At 33.9% G+C, this 26,546-nt stretch overlaps 2 protein-coding genes across 2 annotated transcripts in view; both read left to right on the forward strand.

The window, feature by feature from the left end:
• The first annotated feature begins 4,147 nt into the window (after nt 1-4,147).
• LOC102805753 (uncharacterized) lies at nt 4,148-16,424 on the forward strand. The gene is made up of 13 exons (XM_085508565.1): nt 4,148-4,226; nt 4,384-4,551; nt 5,379-5,546; nt 6,219-6,386; nt 7,173-7,340; nt 8,345-8,512; nt 9,320-9,487; nt 10,150-10,317; nt 11,104-11,271; nt 12,285-12,452; nt 12,987-13,154; nt 13,687-13,854; nt 16,339-16,424. The coding sequence occupies exons 1-13, from the start codon at nt 4,148-4,150 to the stop codon at nt 16,422-16,424; spliced, it is 2,013 nt and encodes a 670-aa protein (XP_085364691.1).
• Nucleotides 13,717-26,546, forward strand: part of LOC100378888 (macrophage mannose receptor 1-like) — a 31,487-nt gene continuing 18,657 nt past the window's right edge. Inside the window, exons 1-4 of the mRNA XM_085490688.1 lie at nt 13,717-13,854; nt 16,339-16,416; nt 22,674-22,938; nt 24,315-24,385. Coding sequence (XP_085346814.1) covers nt 22,739-22,938; nt 24,315-24,385 — 271 coding nt within the window. The 5' untranslated portion in view covers nt 13,717-13,854; nt 16,339-16,416; nt 22,674-22,738. The remainder of the gene's footprint in view (nt 13,855-16,338; nt 16,417-22,673; nt 22,939-24,314; nt 24,386-26,546) is intronic.

The raw sequence follows: 26,546 nt of genomic DNA on the forward strand, positions 1-26,546 counted from the left end.
TCTAAAGGCACACTCTATCACTATTATCTGTTACAGTGTCATTTAGAAGTGATCTGCGCTGTGGAGCAGGGTATGTAGCCCCGAACGGTGCTGATCCAGCTGAGTGCGACCCAAACGGAGAATTCCCATGTTGTTCTCCCAATAATTGGTGTGGTAACACTGCCGACCATTGTGAATGCAGCGATTGTGTAAATTATGCAACAAGTAAGAGAATTAATAATTTCTATATTGTTGCCTTGACATAGAAATATGATGACAATTACAGTTATTTTTGATATGCATGCTCAGTTAATGTGATTGTTTCGTTTTGTTATGAAGTTGTTGGACACACGCTCACTCACTGACTCACTCACTCACTGACTCACGCACACACACACACACACACTCACTCACACACTCACTCACTCACTCACTCACTCACTCACTTACTCGGCAATTCTTTCACCCCATCGACTTGCATCCACCCCACACTCACTCCTCCAGTTAATAGTAGTGTAATATTTAGAGGTCATTTGCGGTTAATACGTGAGACTTTACTCGCTTGTGTTGATAACTGTCACATATCAAACAATTTGCTTTGCCTAATTATTTACTCAAAATATATCTAAAACTAACAAATATTAAATATTTTCCAATTAATTGCAAAATAATAAGTAATTTGAATTTGTAATGATAACATTTCAGAACAATACTGAATATGCACATACCTAAATTATCCATAATTTGACTGCTCGGTGCTCACCCCAGGTCATAAAATAATACTGGGTTCAAAAATTAATACAGCGTCAACAATAAAAAGGAGTCGAAATATATCGCGCGGTATGGATTGAATATTGCAATATATTGCAGCAGTGACAATAACTGGACATCACTGATATCATCCATAAATGTTCATGAGTTGACAATCTATATTTCCACACTATACAATCTATTTAAATTTATGTAGTTCGATGGGCCACATCATAGCCAACAATTTCAATATCACAGATGTTCACGAGTTAATATCAATATCTCCATACTATGCACGTTGTAATTTTGAGTAAATTTTTGTCATCCGATCGGCCAATTTAAGCTAATTAGAATTGTCACATCATGGCCAACAATTTATATATACGTTGTTGGTCAAATATACAATAAACAAATGTAATGATCTAAAGGCACACTCTAACACTATTATCTGTTACAGTGTCATTTAGAAATGATCTGCGCTGTGGAGCAGGGTATGTAGCCCCGAACGGTGCTGATCCAGCTGAGTGCGACCCAAACGGAGAATTCCCATGTTGTTCTCCCAATAATTGGTGTGGTAACACTGCCGACCATTGTGAATGCAGCGATTGTGTAAATTATGCAACAAGTAAGAGAATTAATAATTTCTATATTGTTGCCTTGACATAGAAATATGATGACAATTAGTTATTTTTGATATGCATGCTCAGTTAATGTGATTGTTTCGTTTTGTTAAGTTGTTAGACACACGCTCACTCACTCACTCACTCCTCACTCACTCACTCACTCACTCACTCACTCACTCACTCACTCACTCACTCACTCACTCACTCACTCACTCACTCACTCACTCACACAATTATTTACTCAAAATATATCTTAAACTAACAATATTAAATATTTTCCAATTCCTTGCAAAGTAATAAGTAATTTGAATTTGTAATGATAACATTTCAGAACAATACTGAATATGCACATACCTAAATTATCCATAATTTGACTGCTCGGTGCTCACCCCAGGTCATAAAATAATACTGGGTTCAAAAATCAATACAGCGTCAACAATAAAAAGGAGTCGAAATATATCGCGCGGTATGGATTGAATATTGCAATATATTGCAGCAGTGACAATAACTGGACATCACTGATATCATCGATCAATGTTCATGAGTTGACAATCTATATTTCCACACTATACAATCTGTATAAATTTATGTAGTTCGATGGGCCACATCATAGCCAACAATTTCAATATCACAGATGTTCACGAGTTAATATCAATATCTCCACACTATGCACGTTGTAATTTTGAGTAAATTTATGTCATTCGATTGTCCAATTTAAGCTAATTAGAATTGTCACATCATGGCCAACAATTTATATATACGTTGTTGGTCAAATTTACAATAAACAAATGTAATGATCTAAAGGCACACTCTAACACTATTATCTGTTACAGTGTCATTTAGAAGTGATCTGCGCTGTGGAGCAGGGTATATAGCCCCGAACGGTGCTGATCCAGCTGAGTGCGACCCAAACGGAGAATTCCCATGTTGTTCTCCCAATAATTGGTGTGGTAACACTGCCGACCATTGTGAATGCAGCGATTGTGTAAATTATGCAACAAGTAAGAGAATTAATAATTTCTATATTGTTGCCTTGACATAGAAATATGATGACAATTAGTTATTTTTGATATGCATGCTCAGTTAATGTGATTGTTTCGTTTTGTTAAGTTGTTAGACACACGCTCACTCACTCACTCACTCACTCACTCACTCCTCACTCACTCACTCACTCACTCACTCACTCACTCACTCACTCACTCACTCACTCACTCACTCACTCACTCACTCACTCACTCACTCACTCACACACTCACACACTCACACAATTATTTACTCAAAATATATCTTAAACTAACAATATTAAATATTTTCCAATTCCTTGCAAAGTAATAAGTAATTTGAATTTGTAATGATAACATTTCAGAACAATACTGAATATGCACATACCTAAATTATCCATAATTTGACTGCTCGGTGCTCACCCCAGGTCATAAAATAATACTGGGTTCAAAAATCAATACAGCGTCAACAATAAAAAGGAGTCGAAATATATGGCGCGGTATGGATTGAATATTGCAATATATTGCAGCAGTGACAATAACTGGACATCACTGATATCATCGATCAATGTTCATGAGTTGACAATCTATATTTCCACACTATACAATCTGTATAAATTTATGTAGTTCGATGGGCCACATCATAGCCAACAATTTCAATATCACAGATGTTCACGAGTTAATATCTCCACACTACATCAATATCTCCACACTATGCACGTTGTAATTTTGAGTAAATTTATGTCATTCGATTGTCCAATTTAAGCTAATTAGAATTGTCACATCATGGCCAACAATTTATATATACGTTGTTGGTCAAATTTACAATAAACAAATGTAATGATCTAAAGGCACACTCTATCACTATTATCTGTTACAGTGTCATTTAGAAGTGATCTGCGCTGTGGAGCAGGGTATGTAGCCCCGAACGGTGCTGATCCAGCTGAGTGCGACCCAAACGGAGAATTCCCATGTTGTTCTCCCAATAATTGGTGTGGTAACACTGCCGACCATTGTGAATGCAGCGATTGTGTAAATTATGCAACAAGTAAGAGAATTAATAATTTCTATATTGTTGCCTTGACATAGAAATATGATGACAATTACAGTTATTTTTGATATGCATGCTCAGTTAATGTGATTGTTTCGTTTTGTTATGAAGTTGTTGGACACACGCTCACTCACTGACTCACTCACTCACTGACTCACGCACACACACACACACACACTCACTCACACACTCACTCACTCACTCACTCACTCACTCACTTACTCGGCAATTCTTTCACCCCATCGACTTGCATCCACCCCACACTCACTCCTCCAGTTAATAGTAGTGTAATATTTAGAGGTCATTTGCGGTTAATACGTGAGACTTTACTCGCTTGTGTTGATAACTGTCACATATCAAACAATTTGCTTTGCCGAATTATTTACTCAAAATATATCTAAAACTAACAAATATTAAATATTTTCCAATTAATTGCAAAATAATAAGTAATTTGAATTTGTAATGATAACATTTCAGAACAATACTGAATATGCACATACCTAAATTATCCATAATTTGACTGCTCGGTGCTCACCCCAGGTCATAAAATAATACTGGGTTCAAAAATTAATACAGCGTCAACAATAAAAAGGAGTCGAAATATATCGCGCGGTATGGATTGAATATTGCAATATATTGCAGCAGTGACAATAACTGGACATCACTGATATCATCCATAAATGTTCATGAGTTGACAATCTATATTTCCACACTATACAATCTATTTAAATTTATGTAGTTCGATGGGCCACATCATAGCCAACAATTTCAATATCACAGATGTTCACGAGTTAATATCAATATCTCCATACTATGCACGTTGTAATTTTGAGTAAATTTTTGTCATCCGATCGGCCAATTTAAGCTAATTAGAATTGTCACATCATGGCCAACAATTTATATATACGTTGTTGGTCAAATATACAATAAACAAATGTAATGATCTAAAGGCACACTCTAACACTATTATCTGTTACAGTGTCATTTAGAAATGATCTGCGCTGTGGAGCAGGGTATGTAGCCCCGAACGGTGCTGATCCAGCTGAGTGCGACCCAAACGGAGAATTCCCATGTTGTTCTCCCAATAATTGGTGTGGTAACACTGCCGACCATTGTGAATGCAGCGATTGTGTAAATTATGCAACAAGTAAGAGAATTAATAATTTCTATATTGTTGCCTTGACATAGAAATATGATGACAATTAGTTATTTTTGATATGCATGCTCAGTTAATGTGATTGTTTCGTTTTGTTAAGTTGTTAGACACACGCTCACTCACTCACTCACTCCTCACTCACTCACTCACTCACTCACTCACTCACTCACTCACTCACTCACTCACTCACTCACTCACTCACTCACTCACTCACACAATTATTTACTCAAAATATATCTTAAACTAACAATATTAAATATTTTCCAATTCCTTGCAAAGTAATAAGTAATTTGAATTTGTAATGATAACATTTCAGAACAATACTGAATATGCACATACCTAAATTATCCATAATTTGACTGCTCGGTGCTCACCCCAGGTCATAAAATAATACTGGGTTCAAAAATCAATACAGCGTCAACAATAAAAAGGAGTCGAAATATATCGCGCGGTATGGATTGAATATTGCAATATATTGCAGCAGTGACAATAACTGGACATCACTGATATCATCGATCAATGTTCATGAGTTGACAATCTATATTTCCACACTATACAATCTGTATAAATTTATGTAGTTCGATGGGCCACATCATAGCCAACAATTTCAATATCACAGATGTTCACGAGTTAATATCAATATCTCCACACTATGCACGTTGTAATTTTGAGTAAATTTATGTCATTCGATTGTCCAATTTAAGCTAATTAGAATTGTCACATCATGGCCAACAATTTATATATACGTTGTTGGTCAAATTTACAATAAACAAATGTAATGATCTAAAGGCACACTCTAACACTATTATCTGTTACAGTGTCATTTAGAAGTGATCTGCGCTGTGGAGCAGGGTATATAGCCCCGAACGGTGCTGATCCAGCTGAGTGCGACCCAAACGGAGAATTCCCATGTTGTTCTCCCAATAATTGGTGTGGTAACACTGCCGACCATTGTGAATGCAGCGATTGTGTAAATTATGCAACAAGTAAGAGAATTAATAATTTCTATATTGTTGCCTTGACATAGAAATATGATGACAATTACAGTTATTTTTGATATGCATGCTCAGTTAATGTGATTGTTTCGTTTTGTTATGAAGTTGTTGGACACACGCTCACTCACTGACTCACTCACTCACTGACTCACGCACACACACACACACACACACTCACTCACACACTCACTCACTCACTCACTCACTTACTCGGCAATTCTTTCACCCCATCGACTTGCATCCACCCCACACTCACTCCTCCAGTTAATAGTAGTGTAATATTTAGAGGTCATTTGCGGTTAATACGTGAGACTTTACTCGCTTGTGTTGATAACTGTCAAATATCAAAAAAATGTTTTGCCGAATTATTTACTAAAATATATCTAAAACTAAAATATTTTAAATATTGCAAAGTAATAAGTAATTTGAGTTCGTAATGATAACAATTCAGAACAATACTGAATATGCACATACCTAAATTATCCACAATTTGACGATTCAGTGCTCATCCCAGGCCATAAAATAATACTCGGTTAAAAAATGAATACAGCGTCAAAAATAAAACGGAGTCGAAATAAACAATTTCAATATACACTGTTGGTTAAATATATAAATAAACTAATGCAATAATCTGAAACACTCCAACATTAATATCTGTTACAGTGTCATTTAGAAGTGACCTGCGCTGTGGAGCAGGGTACGTAGCCCCGAACGGTGCTGATCCAGCTGAGTGCGACCCAAACGGAGAATTCCCATGTTGTTCTCCCAATAATTGGTGTGGTAACACTGCCGACCATTGTGAATGCAGCGATTGTGTAAATTATGCAACAAGTAAGAGAATTAATATTGTCACCTCGACATAGAAATGTGATGACAATTGTAGTTATTTTGGATCTGCATGCTCAGTTTTAAGTGAGTGTTTCGTTAAGAAGATGTTAAATATTAAATGTTAAATATTTTCAAATTCCTTGCAAAGTAATAAGTAAATTTGAATTTGTAATAATAAAATGCCAAACAATAATGAACCTGTCCACACCTAAAGTATCCATATTTGTAATATTTGTAATGTTGAGCGTTGACCCTGGGTCAAACAGTAATACTGTGATAAATAATGAATACAGGGTGTTATGTTTTGTTAAGAAGATGGTAAATATTAAATGTTAAATACTTTCAAATTCCTTGCAATGTAATAAGTAAATTTGAATTTACAATAATAAAATTCCAAACAATAATGCACCTGTCCATACCTAAATTATCCATATTAGGGCGTTGACCCTAGGTCAAACTGTAATACTGGGATAAAAAATTAATATATGGATTGAAAATAACTTACACAGTGTCAAAGGACATCGCGTCGTGTGGATCGATTATTGCAACACATTGCAGCAGATACAACAATATGACATCGTGGATATAACAGATGTTCATGAGTTAATATCAATATCTCCACACTATGCACGTTGCAATTTTGAGTAAATTTATGTCATTCGATTGTCCAATTTAAGCTAATTAGAATTGTCACATCATGGCCAATAATTTATTAATACGCTGTTGGTCATATATACAATAAACAAATGTAATGATCTAAAGACACTCTAATATTAATATCTATCACAGTGTCATTTAGAAGTGATCTGCGCTGTGGAGCAGGGTATGTAGCCCCGAACGGTGCTGACCCAGCTGAGTGCGACCCAAACGGAGAATTCCCATGTTGTTCTCCCAATAATTGGTGTGGTAACACTGCCGATCATTGTGAATGCAGCGATTGTGTAAATTATGCAACAAGTAAGAGAATTAATAATTTTATATTGTTGCCTTGACATAGAAATATGATGACAATTACAGTTATTTTTGATATGCATGCTCAGTTAATGTGATTGTTTCATTTTGTTATGAAGTTGTTGGACACACGCTCGCTCACTCACTCACTCACTCACTCACTCCTCACTCACTCACTCACTCACTCACTCACTCACTCACTCACTCACTCACTCACTCACTCACTCACCCCCACACACTCTCACTCACTCAATCGGCAACCCTTTCACCCCATCGACTCGCATCTACCCCACACTCACTCCTCCAGTTAATAGTAGTGTAATATTTAGAGGTCATTTGCGGTTAATACGTGAGACTTTACTCGCTTGTGTTGATAACTGTCACATATCAAACAATTTGCTTTGCCGAATTATTTACTCAAAATATATCTAAAACTAACAAATATTAAATATTTTCCAATTATTTGCAAAGTAATAAGTAATTTGAATTTGTAATGATAACATTTCAGAACAATACTGAATATGCACATACCTAAATTATCCATAATTTGACTGCTCGGTGCTCACCCCAGGTCATAAAATAATACAGGGTTCAAAAATTAATACAGCGTCAACAATAAAAAGGAGTCGAAATATATCGCGCGGTATGGATTGAATATTGCAATATATTGCAGCAGTGACAATAACTGGACATCACTGATATCATCCATAAATGTTCATGAGTTGACAATCTATATTTCCACACTATACAATCTATTTAAATTTATGTAGTTCGATGGGCCACATCATAGCCAACAATTTCAATATCACAGATGTTCACGAGTTAATATCAATATCTCCATACTATGCACGTTGTAATTTTGAGTAAATTTTTGTCATCCGATCGGCCAATTTAAGCTAATTAGAATTGTCACATCATGGCCAACAATTTATATATACGTTGTTGGTCAAATATACAATAAACAAATGTAATGATCTAAAGGCACACTCTAACACTATTATCTGTTACAGTGTCATTTAGAAATGATCTGCGCTGTGGAGCAGGGTATGTAGCCCCGAACGGTGCTGATCCAGCTGAGTGCGACCCAAACGGAGAATTCCCATGTTGTTCTCCCAATAATTGGTGTGGTAACACTGCCGACCATTGTGAATGCAGCGATTGTGTAAATTATGCAACAAGTAAGAGAATTAATAATTTCTATATTGTTGCCTTGACATAGAAATATGATGACAATTAGTTATTTTTGATATGCATGCTCAGTTAATGTGATTGTTTCGTTTTGTTAAGTTGTTAGACACACGCTCACTCACTCACTCACTCCTCACTCACTCACTCACTCACTCACTCACTCACTCACTCACTCACTCACTCACTCACTCACACAATTATTTACTCAAAATATATCTTAAACTAACAATATTAAATATTTTCCAATTCCTTGCAAAGTAATAAGTAATTTGAATTTGTAATGATAACATTTCAGAACAATACTGAATATGCACATACCTAAATTATCCATAATTTGACTGCTCGGTGCTCACCCCAGGTCATAAAATAATACTGGGTTCAAAAATCAATACAGCGTCAACAATAAAAAGGAGTCGAAATATATCGCGCGGTATGGATTGAATATTGCAATATATTGCAGCAGTGACAATAACTGGACATCACTGATATCATCGATCAATGTTCATGAGTTGACAATCTATATTTCCACACTATACAATCTGTATAAATTTATGTAGTTCGATGGGCCACATCATAGCCAACAATTTCAATATCACAGATGTTCACGAGTTAATATCAATATCTCCACACTATGCACGTTGTAATTTTGAGTAAATTTATGTCATTCGATTGTCCAATTTAAGCTAATTAGAATTGTCACATCATGGCCAACAATTTATATATACGTTGTTGGTCAAATTTACAATAAACAAATGTAATGATCTAAAGGCACACTCTAACACTATTATCTGTTACAGTGTCATTTAGAAGTGATCTGCGCTGTGGAGCAGGGTATATAGCCCCGAACGGTGCTGATCCAGCTGAGTGCGACCCAAACGGAGAATTCCCATGTTGTTCTCCCAATAATTGGTGTGGTAACACTGCCGACCATTGTGAATGCAGCGATTGTGTAAATTATGCAACAAGTAAGAGAATTAATAATTTCTATATTGTTGCCTTGACATAGAAATATGATGACAATTACAGTTATTTTTGATATGCATGCTCAGTTAATGTGATTGTTTCGTTTTGTTATGAAGTTGTTGGACACACGCTCACTCACTCACTGACTCACGCACACACACACACACACACACACTCACTCACACACTCACTCACTCACTCACTCACTTACTCGGCAATTCTTTCACCCCATCGACTTGCATCCACCCCACACTCACTCCTCCAGTTAATAGTAGTGTAATATTTAGAGGTCATTTGCGGTTAATACGTGAGACTTTACTCGCTTGTGTTGATAACTGTCAAATATCAAAAAAATGTTTTGCCGAATTATTTACTAAAATATATCTAAAACTAAAATATTTTAAATATTGCAAAGTAATAAGTAATTTGAGTTTGTAATGATAACAATTCAGAACAATACTGAATATGCACATACCTAAATTATCCACAATTTGACGATTCAGTGCTCATCCCAGGCCATAAAATAATACTCGGTTAAAAAATGAATACAGCGTCAAAAATAAAACGGAGTCGAAATAAACAATTTCAATATACACTGTTGGTTAAATATATAAATAAACTAATGCAATAATCTGAAACACTCCAACATTAATATCTGTTACAGTGTCATTTAGAAGTGACCTGCGCTGTGGAGCAGGGTACGTAGCCCCGAACGGTGCTGATCCAGCTGAGTGCGACCCAAACGGAGAATTCCCATGTTGTTCTCCCAATAATTGGTGTGGTAACACTGCCGACCATTGTGAATGCAGCGATTGTGTAAATTATGCAACAAGTAAGAGAATTAATATTGTCACCTCGACATAGAAATGTGATGACAATTGTAGTTATTTTGGATCTGCATGCTCAGTTTTAAGTGAGTGTTTCGTTAAGAAGATGTTAAATATTAAATGTTAAATATTTTCAAATTCCTTGCAAAGTAATAAGTAAATTTGAATTTGTAATAATAAAATGCCAAACAATAATGAACCTGTCCACACCTAAAGTATCCATATTTGTAATATTTGTAATGTTGAGCGTTGACCCTGGGTCAAACAGTAATACTGTGATAAATAATGAATACAGGGTGTTATGTTTTGTTAAGAAGATGGTAAATATTAAATGTTAAATACTTTCAAATTCCTTGCAATGTAATAAGTAAATTTGAATTTACAATAATAAAATTCCAAACAATAATGCACCTGTCCATACCTAAATTATCCATATTAGGGCGTTGACCCTAGGTCAAACTGTAATACTGGGATAAAAAATTAATATATGGATTGAAAATAACTTACACAGTGTCAAAGGACATCGCGTCGTGTGGATCGATTATTGCAACACATTGCAGCAGATACAACAATATGACATCGTGGATATAACAGATGTTCATGAGTTAATATCAATATCTCCACACTATGCACGTTGCAATTTTGAGTAAATTTATGTCATTCGATTGTCCAATTTAAGCTAATTAGAATTGTCACATCATGGCCAATAATTTATTAATACGCTGTTGGTCATATATACAATAAACAAATGTAATGATCTAAAGACACTCTAATATTAATATCTATCACAGTGTCATTTAGAAGTGATCTGCGCTGTGGAGCAGGGTATGTAGCCCCGAACGGTGCTGACCCTGCTGAGTGCGACCCAAACGGAGAATTCCCATGTTGTTCTCCCAATAATTGGTGTGGTAACACTGCCGATCATTGTGAATGCAGCGATTGTGTAAATTATGCAACAAGTAAGAGAATTAATAATTTTATATTGTTGCCTTGACATAGAAATATGATGACAATTACAGTTATTTTTGATATGCATGCTCAGTTAATGTGATTGTTTCATTTTGTTATGAAGTTGTTGGACACACGCTCGCTCACTCACTCACTCACTCACTCACTCACTCACTCACTCACTCACTCACTCACTCACTCACTCACTCACTCACTCACTCACTCACTCACTCACTCACTCACCCCCACACACTCTCACTCACTCAATCGGCAACCCTTTCACCCCATCGACTCGCATCTACCCCACACTCACTCCTCCAGTTAATAGTAGTGTAATATTTAGAGGTCATTTGCGGTTAATACGTGAGACTTTACTCGCTTGTGTTGATAACTGTCACATATCAAACAATTTGCTTTGCCGAATTATTTACTCAAAATATATCTAAAACTAACAAATATTAAATATTTTCCAATTATTTGCAAAGTAATAAGTAATTTGAATTTGTAATGATAACATTTCAGAACAATACTGAATATGCACATACCTAAATTATCCATAATTTGACTGCTCGGTGCTCACCCCAGGTCATAAAATAATACAGGGTTCAAAAATTAATACAGCGTCAACAATAAAAAGGAGTCGAAATATATCGCGCGGTATGGATTGAATATTGCAATATATTGCAGCAGTGACAATAACTGGACATCACTGATATCATCGATCAATGTTCATGAGTTGACAATCTATATTTCCGCACTATACAATCTGTATAAATTTATGTAGTTCGATGGGCCACATCATAGCCAACAATTTCAATATCACAGATGTTCACGAGTTAATATCAATATCTCCACACTATGCACGTTGTAATTTTGAGTAAATTTATGTCATCCGATCGGCCAATTTAAGCTAATTAGAATTGTCACATCATGGCCAACAATTTATATATACGTTGTTGGTCAAATATACAATAAACAAATGTAATGATCTAAAGGCACACTCTAACACTATTATCTGTTACAGTGTCATTTAGAAGTGATCTACGTTGTGGAGAAGGGTATGTAGCTCCGAACGGTGCTGACCCAGCTGAGTGCGACCCAAACGGAGAATTCCCATGTTGTTCTCCCAATAATTGGTGTGGTAACACTGCCGACCATTGTGAATGCAGCGAATGTGTAAATTATGCAACAAGTAAGAGAATTTATATTGTCGCCTCGACATAGAAATATATTTTGACAATTGTTGTTATTTTGGATCTGCATGCTCAGTTAAAGTGAGTGTTTCGTTTTGCTAAGAAGATGTTAAATATTAATTGCTAAATATTTTCAAATTCTTTGCAAAGTAATAAGTAAATTTAAAAATATAATAATAATATTTAGCATTGACCCTAGGCCAAACAGTAATAATGGGTTCAAAAATGAATACTAGGATCGAAAATAACACAGTGTCAAAAGATATCGCGTCGTGTGGATCGACTTTTGCAACACATTGCAGCAGATACAACAATATGACATCGTGGATATAACAGATGTTCATGAGTTAATATCAATATCTCCACACTATGCACGTTGTAATTTTGAGTAAATTGATGTCATTCGATTGTCCAATTTAAGCTAATTAGAATTGTCACATCATGGCCAACAATTTATTAATACGCTGTTGGTTAAATATACAATAAACAAATGTGACGATCTAAAAGCACTCGAATATTAATATCTGTTACAGTGTCATTTAGAAGTGATCTGCGTTGTGGAGCAGGGTACGTAGCCCCGAACGGTGCTGATCCAGCTGAGTGCGACCCAAACGGAGAATTCCCATGTTGTTCTCCCAATAATTGGTGTGGTAACACTGCCGACCATTGTGAATGCAGCGAATGTGTAAATTATGCAACAAGTAAGAGAATTTATATTTTCCCCTCGACATAGAAATATTTTGACAATTGTTGTTATTTTGGATCTGCATGCTCAGTTAAAGTGAGCGTTTCGTTTTGTTAAGAAGATGTTAAATATTAATTGCTAAATATTTTCAAATTCTTTGCAAAGTAATAAGTAAATTTAAAAATATAATAATAATATTTAGCATTGACCCTAGGCCAAACAGTAATAATGAGTTCAGAAATGAATACTAGGATCGAAAATAACACAGTGTCAAAAGATATCGCGTCGTGTGGATCGACTTTTGCAACACATTGCAGCAGATACAACAATATGACATCGTGGATATAACAGATGTTCATGAGTTAATATCAATATCTCCACACTATGCACGTTGTAATTTTGAGTAAATTGATGTCATTCGATTGTCCAATTTAAGCTAATTAGAATTGTCACATCATGGCCAACAATTTATTAATACGCTGTTGGTTAAATATACAATAAACAAATGTGACGATCTAAAAGCATTCGAATATTAATATCTGTTACAGTGTCATTTAGAAGTGATCTGCGTTGTGGAGCAGGGTACGTAGCCCCGAACGGTGCTGATCCAGCTGAGTGCGACCCAAACGGAGAATTCCCATGTTGTTCTCCCAATAATTGGTGTGGTAACACTGCCGACCATTGTGAATGCAGCGATTGTGTAAATTATGCAACAAGTAAGAGAATTTATATTGTCTCCTCGACATAGAAATATGATGACAATTACAGTTATTTTTGATATGCATGCTCAGTTAATGTGATTGTTTCGTTTTGTTAAGAAGTTGTTAGATACACGCTCGCTCACTCACTCACTCACTCACTCACTTACTCACTCACTCACTCACTCGCTCGCTCGCTCACTCGCCCACTCACTCGCTCACTCACTCACTCCACTCACTCACTCACTCACTCACTCACTCACTCACTCACTCACTCACTCACTCACTCACTCACTCACTCACTCACTCACTCACTCACTCACTCACTCACTCACTCACTCACTCACTCACTCACTCACTCACTCACTGAATGCAGCGAATGTTTAAATTATGCAAAAGGTAAGGAAATTCATTATTTAAATGGTTTCTTCATAATACATGATGGTATTCATGTTAATTTACCTACTTTCTCGTTACCGAAAGTGTGGCTTGCTGGCACATTGTTTTTAAATATTATTACTATTCATAATACACGGCTTATTATTAGATATTAAAACATCGTCCTTGTGTTCACTCACTATTATGTGTACATAATAGTTTTTTGGCTGGCTGATGTTTCCTGGAATTTGTTACTTGTGTAACTGCTATTCTGTAGCAAAGATCAGTTTAACTCATTTTTGTTATTTGTTATCAGTTTCATTGATATGTGATCTTAATTTTAGTTACTGTAAACCATATTACTGAACATTTTTTGATATTTTATGGGGTACCCTGAAAATAATTTACAAGACCTGCCGCGCAAACTGAAAACATCAATGGCCAATACTAATTCATTACGGTGATTATTATTTTCTGAATGTCGGTTTCCTTAAGTCTCTAATAATAAATTGGATTATAGATGATAGACAAAAATTCACTGGAGCTGGAATACAAGTCTGTTGTTTTTGCTCGATAATAATTGATGTTATTTGGAATCGTCGGTTTTTGACAATGACATTCCTTATGTATTTTTTGGTCACATAGTTAATTACCCTACTAATATTTGGTAATGGTATTTTTGCGATTGTGCATGTATGTTTTGAAAGTATAGTTGAGAATGGAAAAGGCAGTTAAAAACGGTATTGCAAAAGACGCCCGTCGTAAAATATCTGGTAAATGAATAAATAAGTTGAGTTTCTTGGATACTTGTAGAAAAGAAGAGAATTGATTAATTATTATGAAAATTCGATACAGATTTTAACTATTTAGAATATGAGACGTCCGCATTATTCCAGTTGATTTATGTAATAAGATTCACTAACATATTTTGAATGTTTTGTAATATCAGTAGAACAATTGAAAAATTATTCAGCACTATAGATAATACTTGGTTTAACACTGCGATACTGACTTTCTGGTCTCGACATTGTAAAATTCTTTCGTTTTTTGAAAGAAAAAAACGTGAACAAACTGATTTTGTCAAGATAATTCAGGAATTTATATTAAAAACAATTCATAACGAAATGTATTCCCTATGCACCCATAAATAATTTTCATAATTACACAAGAATATTACAGAAAAAAAGATAATTTGCTATATTCTCTATAGTTTTGCATTTTATTTGTTTTGAATTATGACTGAAAGAAGCTGAGTGAAATTACAAACTATGTAGTGTGTTCAACAACTTATGTATAAGCAATAACTTTAATAAATGTAATTTTCTGCATAAAAACAAAAGAATTTACCAATTTTGAAAACGGAAAGTCTTTATCGCAGTTTTCATGTTAAATGAAATAAAATGTCATCAATTTAATCCGATTATTATTAATTGCTTCCTGTGTAACATTTAGTAATATTTGACTGCTGTCAATCTATTGGTGTAAAAACAGTTTCTAGATGTCATTGGCTATCGATTCAAATACGTTATCGCGTCAGTCTGATTTACCACATGTGTTAAACAAAACTGGCTTGCCTCAAAATATTGCTTTGATTCACAAATTCACAATACACCTGGCGCTGAATTAGGTTTACATATACTGATGGGCAGTGTCAATTCTCGCACACTAGAATATATGTTGAAATTGCTCACAAACTGTTGTCTGCCATTACACTATCACATTGATGATTGTACCATCGTTTTTGCTCAAAGTCGCGATCGAGGGCATGTTATGTCAATCATCTATGATAGCCCTCGCATAATTTATTCCACTTTTCATAGACATTTGAGGATTCCAAACTGATATGTGACTTTTTTGGCCCATTTCTATATTTATATTCTATATCTACATTTTTTTAAATGGTTACAACGTCTACTTTTACTTGGATTGCAGATAACCGTTTTCCAATTTGCTGTGCAAATATATTTGAATCATCTGTAATATATTATCTATAATCGAACATATCTAACAAGTCAAACATATCGTTACCACTCACCACTTATAATGTATGCAACATCATTTGATGTAGCAGATACCAATGGTGAATTTCACGGTATAACTATCAGTGTTATTGTATTTTTTCAGAAGACCCAAGTGATACAAAACCTGACGTACCATCCGATGATCCATGCAAAGCACCAGGTGATGCAACAACACCTAAAGGTACATAATCAATTTAAACTTGATTTTGTATAATGTTGGTGTGGCTTTTTCTGTCACATACCAATATTGAATTGTTATTGTTTACAAAATTAGTTGAAGACTTTGGCACAATACAATAATAGTTACTGTATTTGCACCATATGGCCGAACATCATGAAACTGTTCCGGTGTTTGAGTTACAAGTATCGATTAGTATAACTTGATATTTGATTTAGGTCAAGTTACTTCATATTGAAATGGTTTTCAACTTAGTTTCTACAGACAATAAATCTCTTAGAGGGCATTAATGCATACAGGTCAGAACAGAGACTAATTGGACATAGTATATGGCAAGAGAATAATCAACATACGTCAATGGATAGTCACTCTAGTAGTCTAGTGATTTTAATTTAATATATTATCTCATTGAAATAATAAATAAATAAATAAATAAATAAATAAATAAATAAATAAATAAATAAATAAATAAATAAATAAATAAATAAACAGGACAGTAAAAACAAGAAAAAAACGATCACAACAGTAATGACTGGCAATGTAATAATCATGTTAATTGTAGTGAATATCATCACCACCGACTTTGTTTTTCTTTCGGTTAGCCAGTCAGGTCGTAGTAAAACGTGATCGCGCTCTGCATAGTGTGGAACGTTCCAGAGTCGGCGGGCGTTAGCGCTTTTGGTCACGCATTTGGTATTCAACATTCTATAACGAGACGGGTATGACACATCGCATCCCATCTTTGTTCAAACCGCGCACCTCCTGAGTTGTACGCAGTTTTGTTTTTAACAGTCATACAACAAATATTTTGGTCTTCTTCGATTAGTGAAAAAAGAGGAGATAATAATTGTTTCTATTTTCGAAAATCGTTCGTGAATCAAAGACAACAATTTTATGTAATGATTCCATAATTACAGTGAAACGAGTATTTATATATTAATATCATATTTAATACGTGATTTCATTGAAATAAAAACATAGAAAAATGTCGATGCTTATGAACATTGTCAGTAATTGTATTGGTTCTCGTCAGGATGAATGAAATTATGCATTTGAATAATACATTTATAAGTGTGTTTTAAATGCATTTACGTTTTTGCGCTACATAAAACACATGTTTAATACAACAGTATGCGAAATAAAGATATATATTTAAAATTTCCATATTTTTGCCACCTTAAATACGTTAGAAACACGTAACGTTTGAATTGAAAACATGGCACCACAACAAAAATAATTTGTGTCAATGTTAAATTGTTGTATCAATTTGCCGAGTTTCAAATAAAGTTATAAGTATTTACGAGAAATAGGCACAACATTTGCAGAGGATAAGGTCTTTTCACCCCAAACTGCGTTACTTTGATGCGAATTTCCCATGATTTCCACAACATTATTTTAACACCACAGCAGTTATGCACTTGTCGCTATTGTAGTTTTTGTCTATTGATTATTCATCCGAACTGAACAATATAATGACGTAATTATGATCAATGCTATAGGATCTTCATCGCACTTTACATCGACCCTCCCCCCACCCGGATATTACCGTACATAGAACGAAGTTCCATTCCGTACCTTATAAATCGAAGGAAATAGCCCGATCATCCTAACCACGAACCTATAATAAAATAAGAAACCGGAAATAGGGCTTGTTGAATGTTAACGCCAGAACGCAGGACGCTAATTTATAAGATCTCTTCATGTAAACCATATTCTGGACAATGGGGTAATAAGCACGTAGTTAATGCGTGCGCTAAATTTTACACTGAAAAGATGGAATTAATACTTTGAATACATGGAGTGGGTGATTACACAATAGAAGGTTAAAATGAACAAATAAACTAGAAGGTTAACTATTGAAATTTTTATTTTATTTCGTATTCTTTTGATATTTATAACATACTTGTTTTCCAAAGATATCGTTATTACAAGTACCTGTTTAAGTTACGTTCATGTATAAAAATTGGAACGTTTGTGGCCGTTGGTAATGATAAAATAAATGTCTTATGTAGAAGCCTACTTATAATTTTTGAGAAAGTTGACAAAGTCATGACAAAGTCCATTGATTTGTTATGTAAAATCAGTAAGCTAATGTCACATGGCACCATGAAATACCATTCTTTTGAGTGTTACAGTGACCTATTTTAGGAAACTCGTTCTAGTATTGTTCAAAAATCGCTATTTTTAGAACAATTCCATTTTTTGACATTTTTTAAAACCCAGATTTAGGACAACAATTTAGGACAACAATACGTACCCAACGAGACTCCGGACTGACTAACAATCTAATCTATATGTAAATAGCTGATCAGTCTAATCTCATAGCGGAATAGTGCATTAATTGCAATTTATATTGCGGAGTGTAAAAATATCTAAAGCATCATTTGGCTTCAATAGTGTAGAAATAATGGTCACATTACATCACATGGTTAACATAGCATCGCGTGGAAATATCTAAAAAAAATAACATGGCTTTAATTTACATAGCATGGAGTGGAGTGGACATATTTAAAACATCACATAGTGTAGATATATCTAAAACATCACATAGTGTAGATATAACTAAAACATCACATAGTGTAGATATAACTAAAACATCACATGGTGTGGATATATCTAAAACATCACATAGTGTAGATATATCTAAAACATCACATAGTGTAGATATAACTAAAACATCACATAGTGCAGATATATCTAAAACATCACATAGTGTAGATATGTCTAAAACATCACATAGTGTAGATATAACTAAAACATCACATAGTGTAGATATAACTAAAACATCACATGGTGTGGATATATCTAAAACATCACATAGTGTAGATATATCTAAAACATCACATAGTGTAGACATATCTAAACATCACATAGTGCAGATATATCTAAAACATCACATAGTGTAGATATGTCTAAAACATCACATAGTGTAGATATAACTAAAACATCACATAGTGTAGATATATCTAAAACATCACATAGTGTAGATATATCTAAAACATCACATAGTGTAGATATATCTAAAACTTCACATAGTGTAGATATAACTAAAACATCACATAGTGTAGATATAACTAAAACATCACATAGTGTAGATATAACTAAAACATCACATAGTGTAGATATATCTAAAACATCACATGGTGTAGATATAACTAAAACATCACTTAGTGTAGATATATCTAAAACATCACATAGTGTAGATATAACTAAAACATTACATAGTGTAGATATATCTAAAACATCACATAGTGTAGATATAACTAAAACATCACATAGTGTAGATATATCTAAAACATCACATCGTGTAGATATATCTAAAACATCACATAGTGTAGATATAACTAAAACATCACATAGTGTAGATATATCTAAAACATCACATAGTGTAGATATAACTAAAACATCACATAGTGTAGATATATCTAAAACATCACATAGTGTAGATATAACTAAAACATCACATAGTGTAGATATATCTAAAACATCACATAGTGTAGATATATATAAAACATCACATAGTATAGATATATCTAAAACATCACATAGTGTAGATATATCTAAAACATCACATGGTGTAGATATAACTAAAACATCACATAGTGTAGATATATCTAAACATCACATGGTGTAGATATATCTAAAACATCACATAGTGTAGATATAACTAAAACATCACTTACTGTAGATATATCTAAAACATCACATAGTGTAGATATAACTAAAACATTACATAGTGTAGATATATCTAAAACATCACATAGTGTAGATATATCTAAAACATCACATAGTGTAGATATATATAAAACATCACTTAGTGTAGATATATCTAAAACATCACATAGTGTAGATATATCTAAAACATCACATAGTATAGATATATCTAAAACATCACATGGTGTAGATATAAATAAAACATCACATAGTGTAGATATATCTAAAACATCACATAGTATAGATATATCTAAAACATCACATAGTGTAGATATATCTAAAACATCACATGGTGTAGATATATCAAAAACATCACATGGTGTAGATATATCTAAAACATCACATAGTGTAGATATATCTAAAACATCACATAGTGTAGATATAACTAAAACATCACATAGTGTAGATATAACTAAAACATCACATAGTGTAGATATAACTAAAACATCACATAGTGTAGATATAACTAAAACATCACATGGTGTAGATATATCTAAAACATCACATAGTGTAGATATAACTAAAACATCACATAGTGTAGATATTACTAAAACATCACTTAGTGTAGATATATCTAAAACATCACATAGTGTATATATATCTAAAACATCACGTGGTGTAGATATAACTAAATCATCACATAGTGTAGATATATCTAAAACATCACATAGTGTAGATATAAGTAAAACATCACATAGTGTAGATATATCTAAAACATCACATAGTGTAGATATATCTAAAACATCACATGGTGTAGATATAACTAAAACATTACATAGTGTAGATATATCTAAAACATCACATGATGTAGATATATCTAAAACATCACATGATGTAGATATATCTAAAACATCACATAGTGTAGATATAACTAAAACATCACATGGTATAGATATAACTAAAACATCACATGGTGTAGATATATCTAAAACATCACATAGTGTAGATATAACTAAAACATCACATAGTATAGATATATCTAAAACATCACATAGTGTAGATATATCTAAAACATCACATAGTGTAGATATATCTAAAATATCACATAGTGTAGATATATCTAAAACATCACATAGTGTAGATTTATCTAAAACATCACATAGTGTAGATATATCTAAAACATCACATAGTGTAGATATATCTAAAACATCACATGGTGTAGATATATCTAAAACATCACATAGTGTAGATATATCTAAAACATCACATAGTATAGATATATCTAAAACATCACATGGTGTAGATATAACTAAAACATCACATAGTGTAGATATATCTAAAAAAATCACCTGGTTGTATATATAGCATGATATTTAAATCATCACATGGTTGTAATGTACATAAAATAGTGTAGAAATATATAACATTATCACATGGATGTGTTTTTAGCATAGTGTGTACCCAGTCTTATCCCCTCCCGTTAACATATTTTGTTTGGCATACACTTCACTGTAGTTCATACTGATTTTAAAATTGTTGTTTAGTTTCTCTCATATAGTGGGAAATTATATTGAAATCACCCTTTCTAAGATGATTACTTGGGCAGTCACAAGCATTTATGAGTATGAAGAAAACTGACCACTGAACACTTCAGTAAAATTGTTTGTGTTTATTTGAAAGTTAGAATAAGAACAGCCTGGCTATTAGAGGATAAGCTATTTTTGAGGAGAGCTGCATAAAATGATGGTGTTCATTTGTCTAGATTGAACTGCCTGTATGTTAAAATTTTAGCAATAATAATAACGATTCATCATGTTTAATTCATTTCATATACTATTAATACATAATCTTTAAAATAGTTGTTTTCACTTAATGGGATTGTATGTGATAAAGACCGCTTATACAGTGTAACTGCTAGTTTAATCAGTTAGAATGTGTTAAGTAGCACAAGCTTGATTTAACGCCTACGTCAGTGACTTCGACTTCTCTATCCAGTCCCATCATTAACTTTAACTATACTTTATCCATGAATGAACAGATTATCAATATCAGATATGATGTCATTGCAACCGAAAAGCAGAACCTATTGACAAATCAGAAAATTCTGTTTTAAAGAATTATTAATTCTTTGATCATTCATTCGACAAGCAATAGTATTATCAGTTTCATCAACATTCACTCAGAGAACACCCAATCACACTTATAACATTTTGGTGGGAAAAGAAGGTCCAGACATTTACCTGTCAAATTGCTTCTGACATTTTGTGATGTAATGAAATTGGATAATACAGCCATAGATTCACTGACTGGAGTCACGTGACAATAGTCTGGCAATCATGTTGTTATTTAAACTAGAAAATGTCTTCTAATTGTACATATGATGCTTTAATCCTTTAGGACAATCGAAGAAATAAACTTAATCCTATTTTGTTACGTTTGTGTCTATTTATTATGTTTAATTTTAAAGTACAAAACTATCGATTTAGAGTGCCCTTGAGTACATAATCCATCGACAGGAAAGTCTCAACAAGAGAATTTGAAAGGTCGATACACAAATAGAATACAATCATATTTACTGGATACGTATTCATATTTGTTATTTGTAGAATATCAACTCTTTACTGACAAAGTAAAAGGTGACGATGCTTATGGGGAATGTTATAAAAAGGGTATGATGCTTGCTGTCACCAATGACGAGAATGATTATAATCGCATAGTTGACATGATCAAAGCCCAGGGACAAGATAAGAACAGTTTCTGGTTTGGTATGAGGAAGATCGACGGTGACGTCAAAACCATTTATGGAAATGCTGGTTACCAAGTATTTGCACCTAACGAACCTAGTGGTAATGGCGACTGTATCGATCTTTGGTAAGTGATTCCCGTCTACTTTAGTCAAATATGTGGTAACCTTTTATAAACAAAGAAAGGCATAGCATTCGTCGATGGCTGATATTATATCAGCATTATTTTCCCGTATTATTTTACGGTGGTAACACAAAGTAAAATGATAAGAAAAATCAAACGGCGCGTTGTTGACATTATATTTGACAGCGACGGCATAAATAATAACATGCCGAAGTTAAATTAGATTCATTTTCAAAGTGTACGTACCAAAACATCGCAAAGGCTAATAGAATTTGTTGACGCAGTGATGCTCGCAGATTATTAAACTGGTTTCGCTTACTTTATTCGGAAATGTGACTTTCCTTTTAACCAAACTATCTATATGATTGATGATGTCCATCATTTTACTCCGTTTCCCGGTATAAAACAATTTTCGAAAGATATTGATTTCTTATCAATAATTGTGTGCATATTCCGGGACCATAACCCATGGACAACGGTGCATTATGCATACTCCATTCAAACAGGACTTGCATAATTAAAACCATACTAATGTATTCAGAGAATGGATACACTAGTTCAACCGTGTAGCATGAATTGTATTACAAATGCATATATACCAGTCAGCCAGCCAGTTATTTGATCTTTGTTTGGAATGTCTGCAGGAAAGGGGCTTGTTACTTCCTGACTCGTAATGAAGTAATCTTCAGCGTTTTTTGTGTGTGTTTTTCACTTGTTTGACAAATAACTATGGATGGTTGCACCAAAATGAGACCTGCATTGAAGTATTCCCACTGAAACTTTTTGTGTTTAGCGGAGATATTTGGTGTTTTTTTATTAACTGGATACATGTGGGTGTTGGATGAATTTTGATGTCTGTTATTTTTCATAATTTCAATTTCATAATTGACAATCGCACATTGGCACATTTATATTTAGATAGTCAAGATGACTACCCTCTTGAATAATGTTCTAGTAAAAATAATCTTTCAGAATCTCCTACAAACCAATCCAATTGTCCTTATTAAGTACATAGAGATAATGTTAGAATGGCTAATTGTGTTTACTTGCTGATAACAAACAGTCTTTTATTTTATATCAGTGATTTTTAGGTAAGTGGCTAGTATGCGCGTAATTTTTATAGTAAAATGGCATTATACCAATCCATCTAAACGCACCATATTAATCTTAAAAATACTTCTTCACATCTGAGATCAAACACAAATTAATAGTTTTTAATTTCCTTTGCTTCGGTGTCAAAATAGTGTAATGCTACGTGATATTTTAATGCGTGTGTTGCATGTGACATGTTATTTCAAATAATTTATCAAAGATTCTGTCATACTCAATCACTGTAACATATGAATTGTTCATGAATGTATTTTTTATTCCCTTTAAAGGGAGAAACATGACTTCAAGTACGACGACCTCGGCTGTGGAACAAAGCTAATGTACGTATGTGAGCCCCTAGGTAAGAATATTTATATTTTAACATGATTTTCCGTTTTCAATTTTTTAGAACTATTCGCAGCTCCATTATGCAATAACGATTACTTGATTAAACATGTAGCTTTTAATAACACAATAAGCAGCATTAAATTCAATTTCGTGTCGAATTACTTGTTTTTTCAGTCAAGTAATGCATCCATATCTTACTAGAAGAACCTAGAACACTAAGCCGGGGTATTTGAAACCGAAATTGTCATCTAAGCGTTAGGCCGTCGCTGATTGGCTGCTGAGCTGGAATGCCAATTTTTAGTTTTAAATACCCCAAAAAAGTGTTCTAGGTTCTTCGTGTAATTAGGTGTTCGTATGCAAGGGATTTTTCCACTCAAAAACGACGGATTAGGCCGAAGTTTGTTATCGGTTGGCTTAATATAACCCCAACGGACCGTATTTTTGTGAAAGATTGGTATTTTTGTCCTGATTTGTAGGAATCTGAAAAACGCGTTTCACAACTTGTCTCTTATTTAGTTTTATACATCATTCAAGATGGCGGCCCCATATAGTAAATATCGTATTTATTTTATTATCAGCCAGCTAACTGTGAGTGCATATATAGCCGCACAGAGCACATTGACGACTGTACCCCAATTTTATATCGTTTCTCCTAATATATGATAGACATATTAAAGTAATGGCAATTAAACAAGGCTAATACACCAACAAATCTGTAACTAGGATTGTTTTGTATCAATGAAACACATTTAACTGCCGTGTATATATGAACCATACATTCTAATGAGTGAAATTATCACGCGTTACAGCAGTGCTCCAAATAAAAATATCAGTCACGTGATTTGTGTTATATTTCATTTTCACTCTGTGGCTTGCACTGTTTTCACGATTATCATTGAAACAGAACAGTTGGACAGAGTCAATAAACGTAATTCATTTGAAATGTTTCCATTCGGCAGTACTGGTAGCTTCATTACCCCCCTCCCCATCCTGCTGCGGTAAAAGTCTCTAGTTCTCCACCAAATTATATCACAAAACGGCATGTTACCAAATCGCTGTTTTCTGGTTACACAATTAATACCAACATTAATATAAATTCCAAACCAAGCGAGAGAGAAGTAAGCGAGTACATTTTTGTGTTTTTATGGCACAGTGACTTTGATTGAACACCTGACAAAGTGCATTTGTGTTTGATGGACTAATTGTGACCTTAACAATCCATTATTTATATTTACACAATATTATATGAACGCTAGATTATACAAATGTATACTTTTCGATTTTGAATGTTAAATCACCCCTAAATGTAATTTCTTCACGCATTGCAACAGGAAACGCGTGACTCATGACCGTATCAACTGAAATTATATCATGTCCCATGTTGCTTCAGATAAAATAGTGCCGCATTAATGAATATCTTAAATATTTAACGGGGGGCAAGGGTTATTTTCGTTCAACGTAATTGCACTATTTTTTGGTTCGTACAACGTAAATAGAAAAAATAAATTCCGTAATTCTGTAATCACAGGCTAGACGTACAACGCAATCAATCAAATATTTTTTCGTACACTGTAAAAATGTGTCATTTTTCTCGGTACGTACAAGAATTTACATCCAAATAAAAAAATCGTAAAAAATAATCCAGGGAAAATACATTTTAGAAACTTTAAAACGACTAGATGACACAATTCACTGTCAAGACGTAAAAGGCCCTCTAACCGAATGAAGAGCATTACGAGGGTAACATGCGCATGCGTCTTTACACACGGCGCAGTAATGGCGGTGAATTTGAGTCGGAGAGCTCTTCTGACCATTATATGTTCCATTTTTTAACACTGTAAACTGTAAAAATGTCTTTTTTTCCTTGTAAATTGTAAAAAAAACCTTTTTATTTCCCGTAAAACCGTACCAGCTACCCCCTTTGCCTCCCCTCTTTAACTACTCATTCAAGTAAGCATGAAAAACGTTATATATATTGCAACTCTCAACATATCAATTAGTAATGCTATTCAATTCAGCAATGGTCATGTCACGGATGTGTTATACGTCAATCCGCGTATCACAAATTTCATGCCATTTTCATTTAAAGTTGGCCTTCCGAATTCAATCTTCTCTGTTTCAGTTTTAACGCGGCGTATGAGCTGTTGCGTGTATGAAAGAGAGGTTATTCACCA

Source organism: Saccoglossus kowalevskii, chromosome 15 (assembly GCF_978046115.1).
Source record: "Saccoglossus kowalevskii chromosome 15, keSacKowa6.1, whole genome shotgun sequence".
Lineage (NCBI taxonomy): Eukaryota > Metazoa > Hemichordata > Enteropneusta > Harrimaniidae > Saccoglossus > Saccoglossus kowalevskii.

Coding starts and splice junctions, on each gene's coding strand:
- LOC102805753 (XM_085508565.1), top strand. CDS start 4,148: ATGGGCCACATCATAGCCAACAATTTCAATATCACAGATGTTCACGAG. Junction 6,387..7,172: donor TTGTGTAAATTATGCAACAA/GTAAGAGAATTA, acceptor TATCTATCACAG/TGTCATTTAGAAGTGATCTG. Junction 7,341..8,344: donor TTGTGTAAATTATGCAACAA/GTAAGAGAATTA, acceptor TATCTGTTACAG/TGTCATTTAGAAATGATCTG.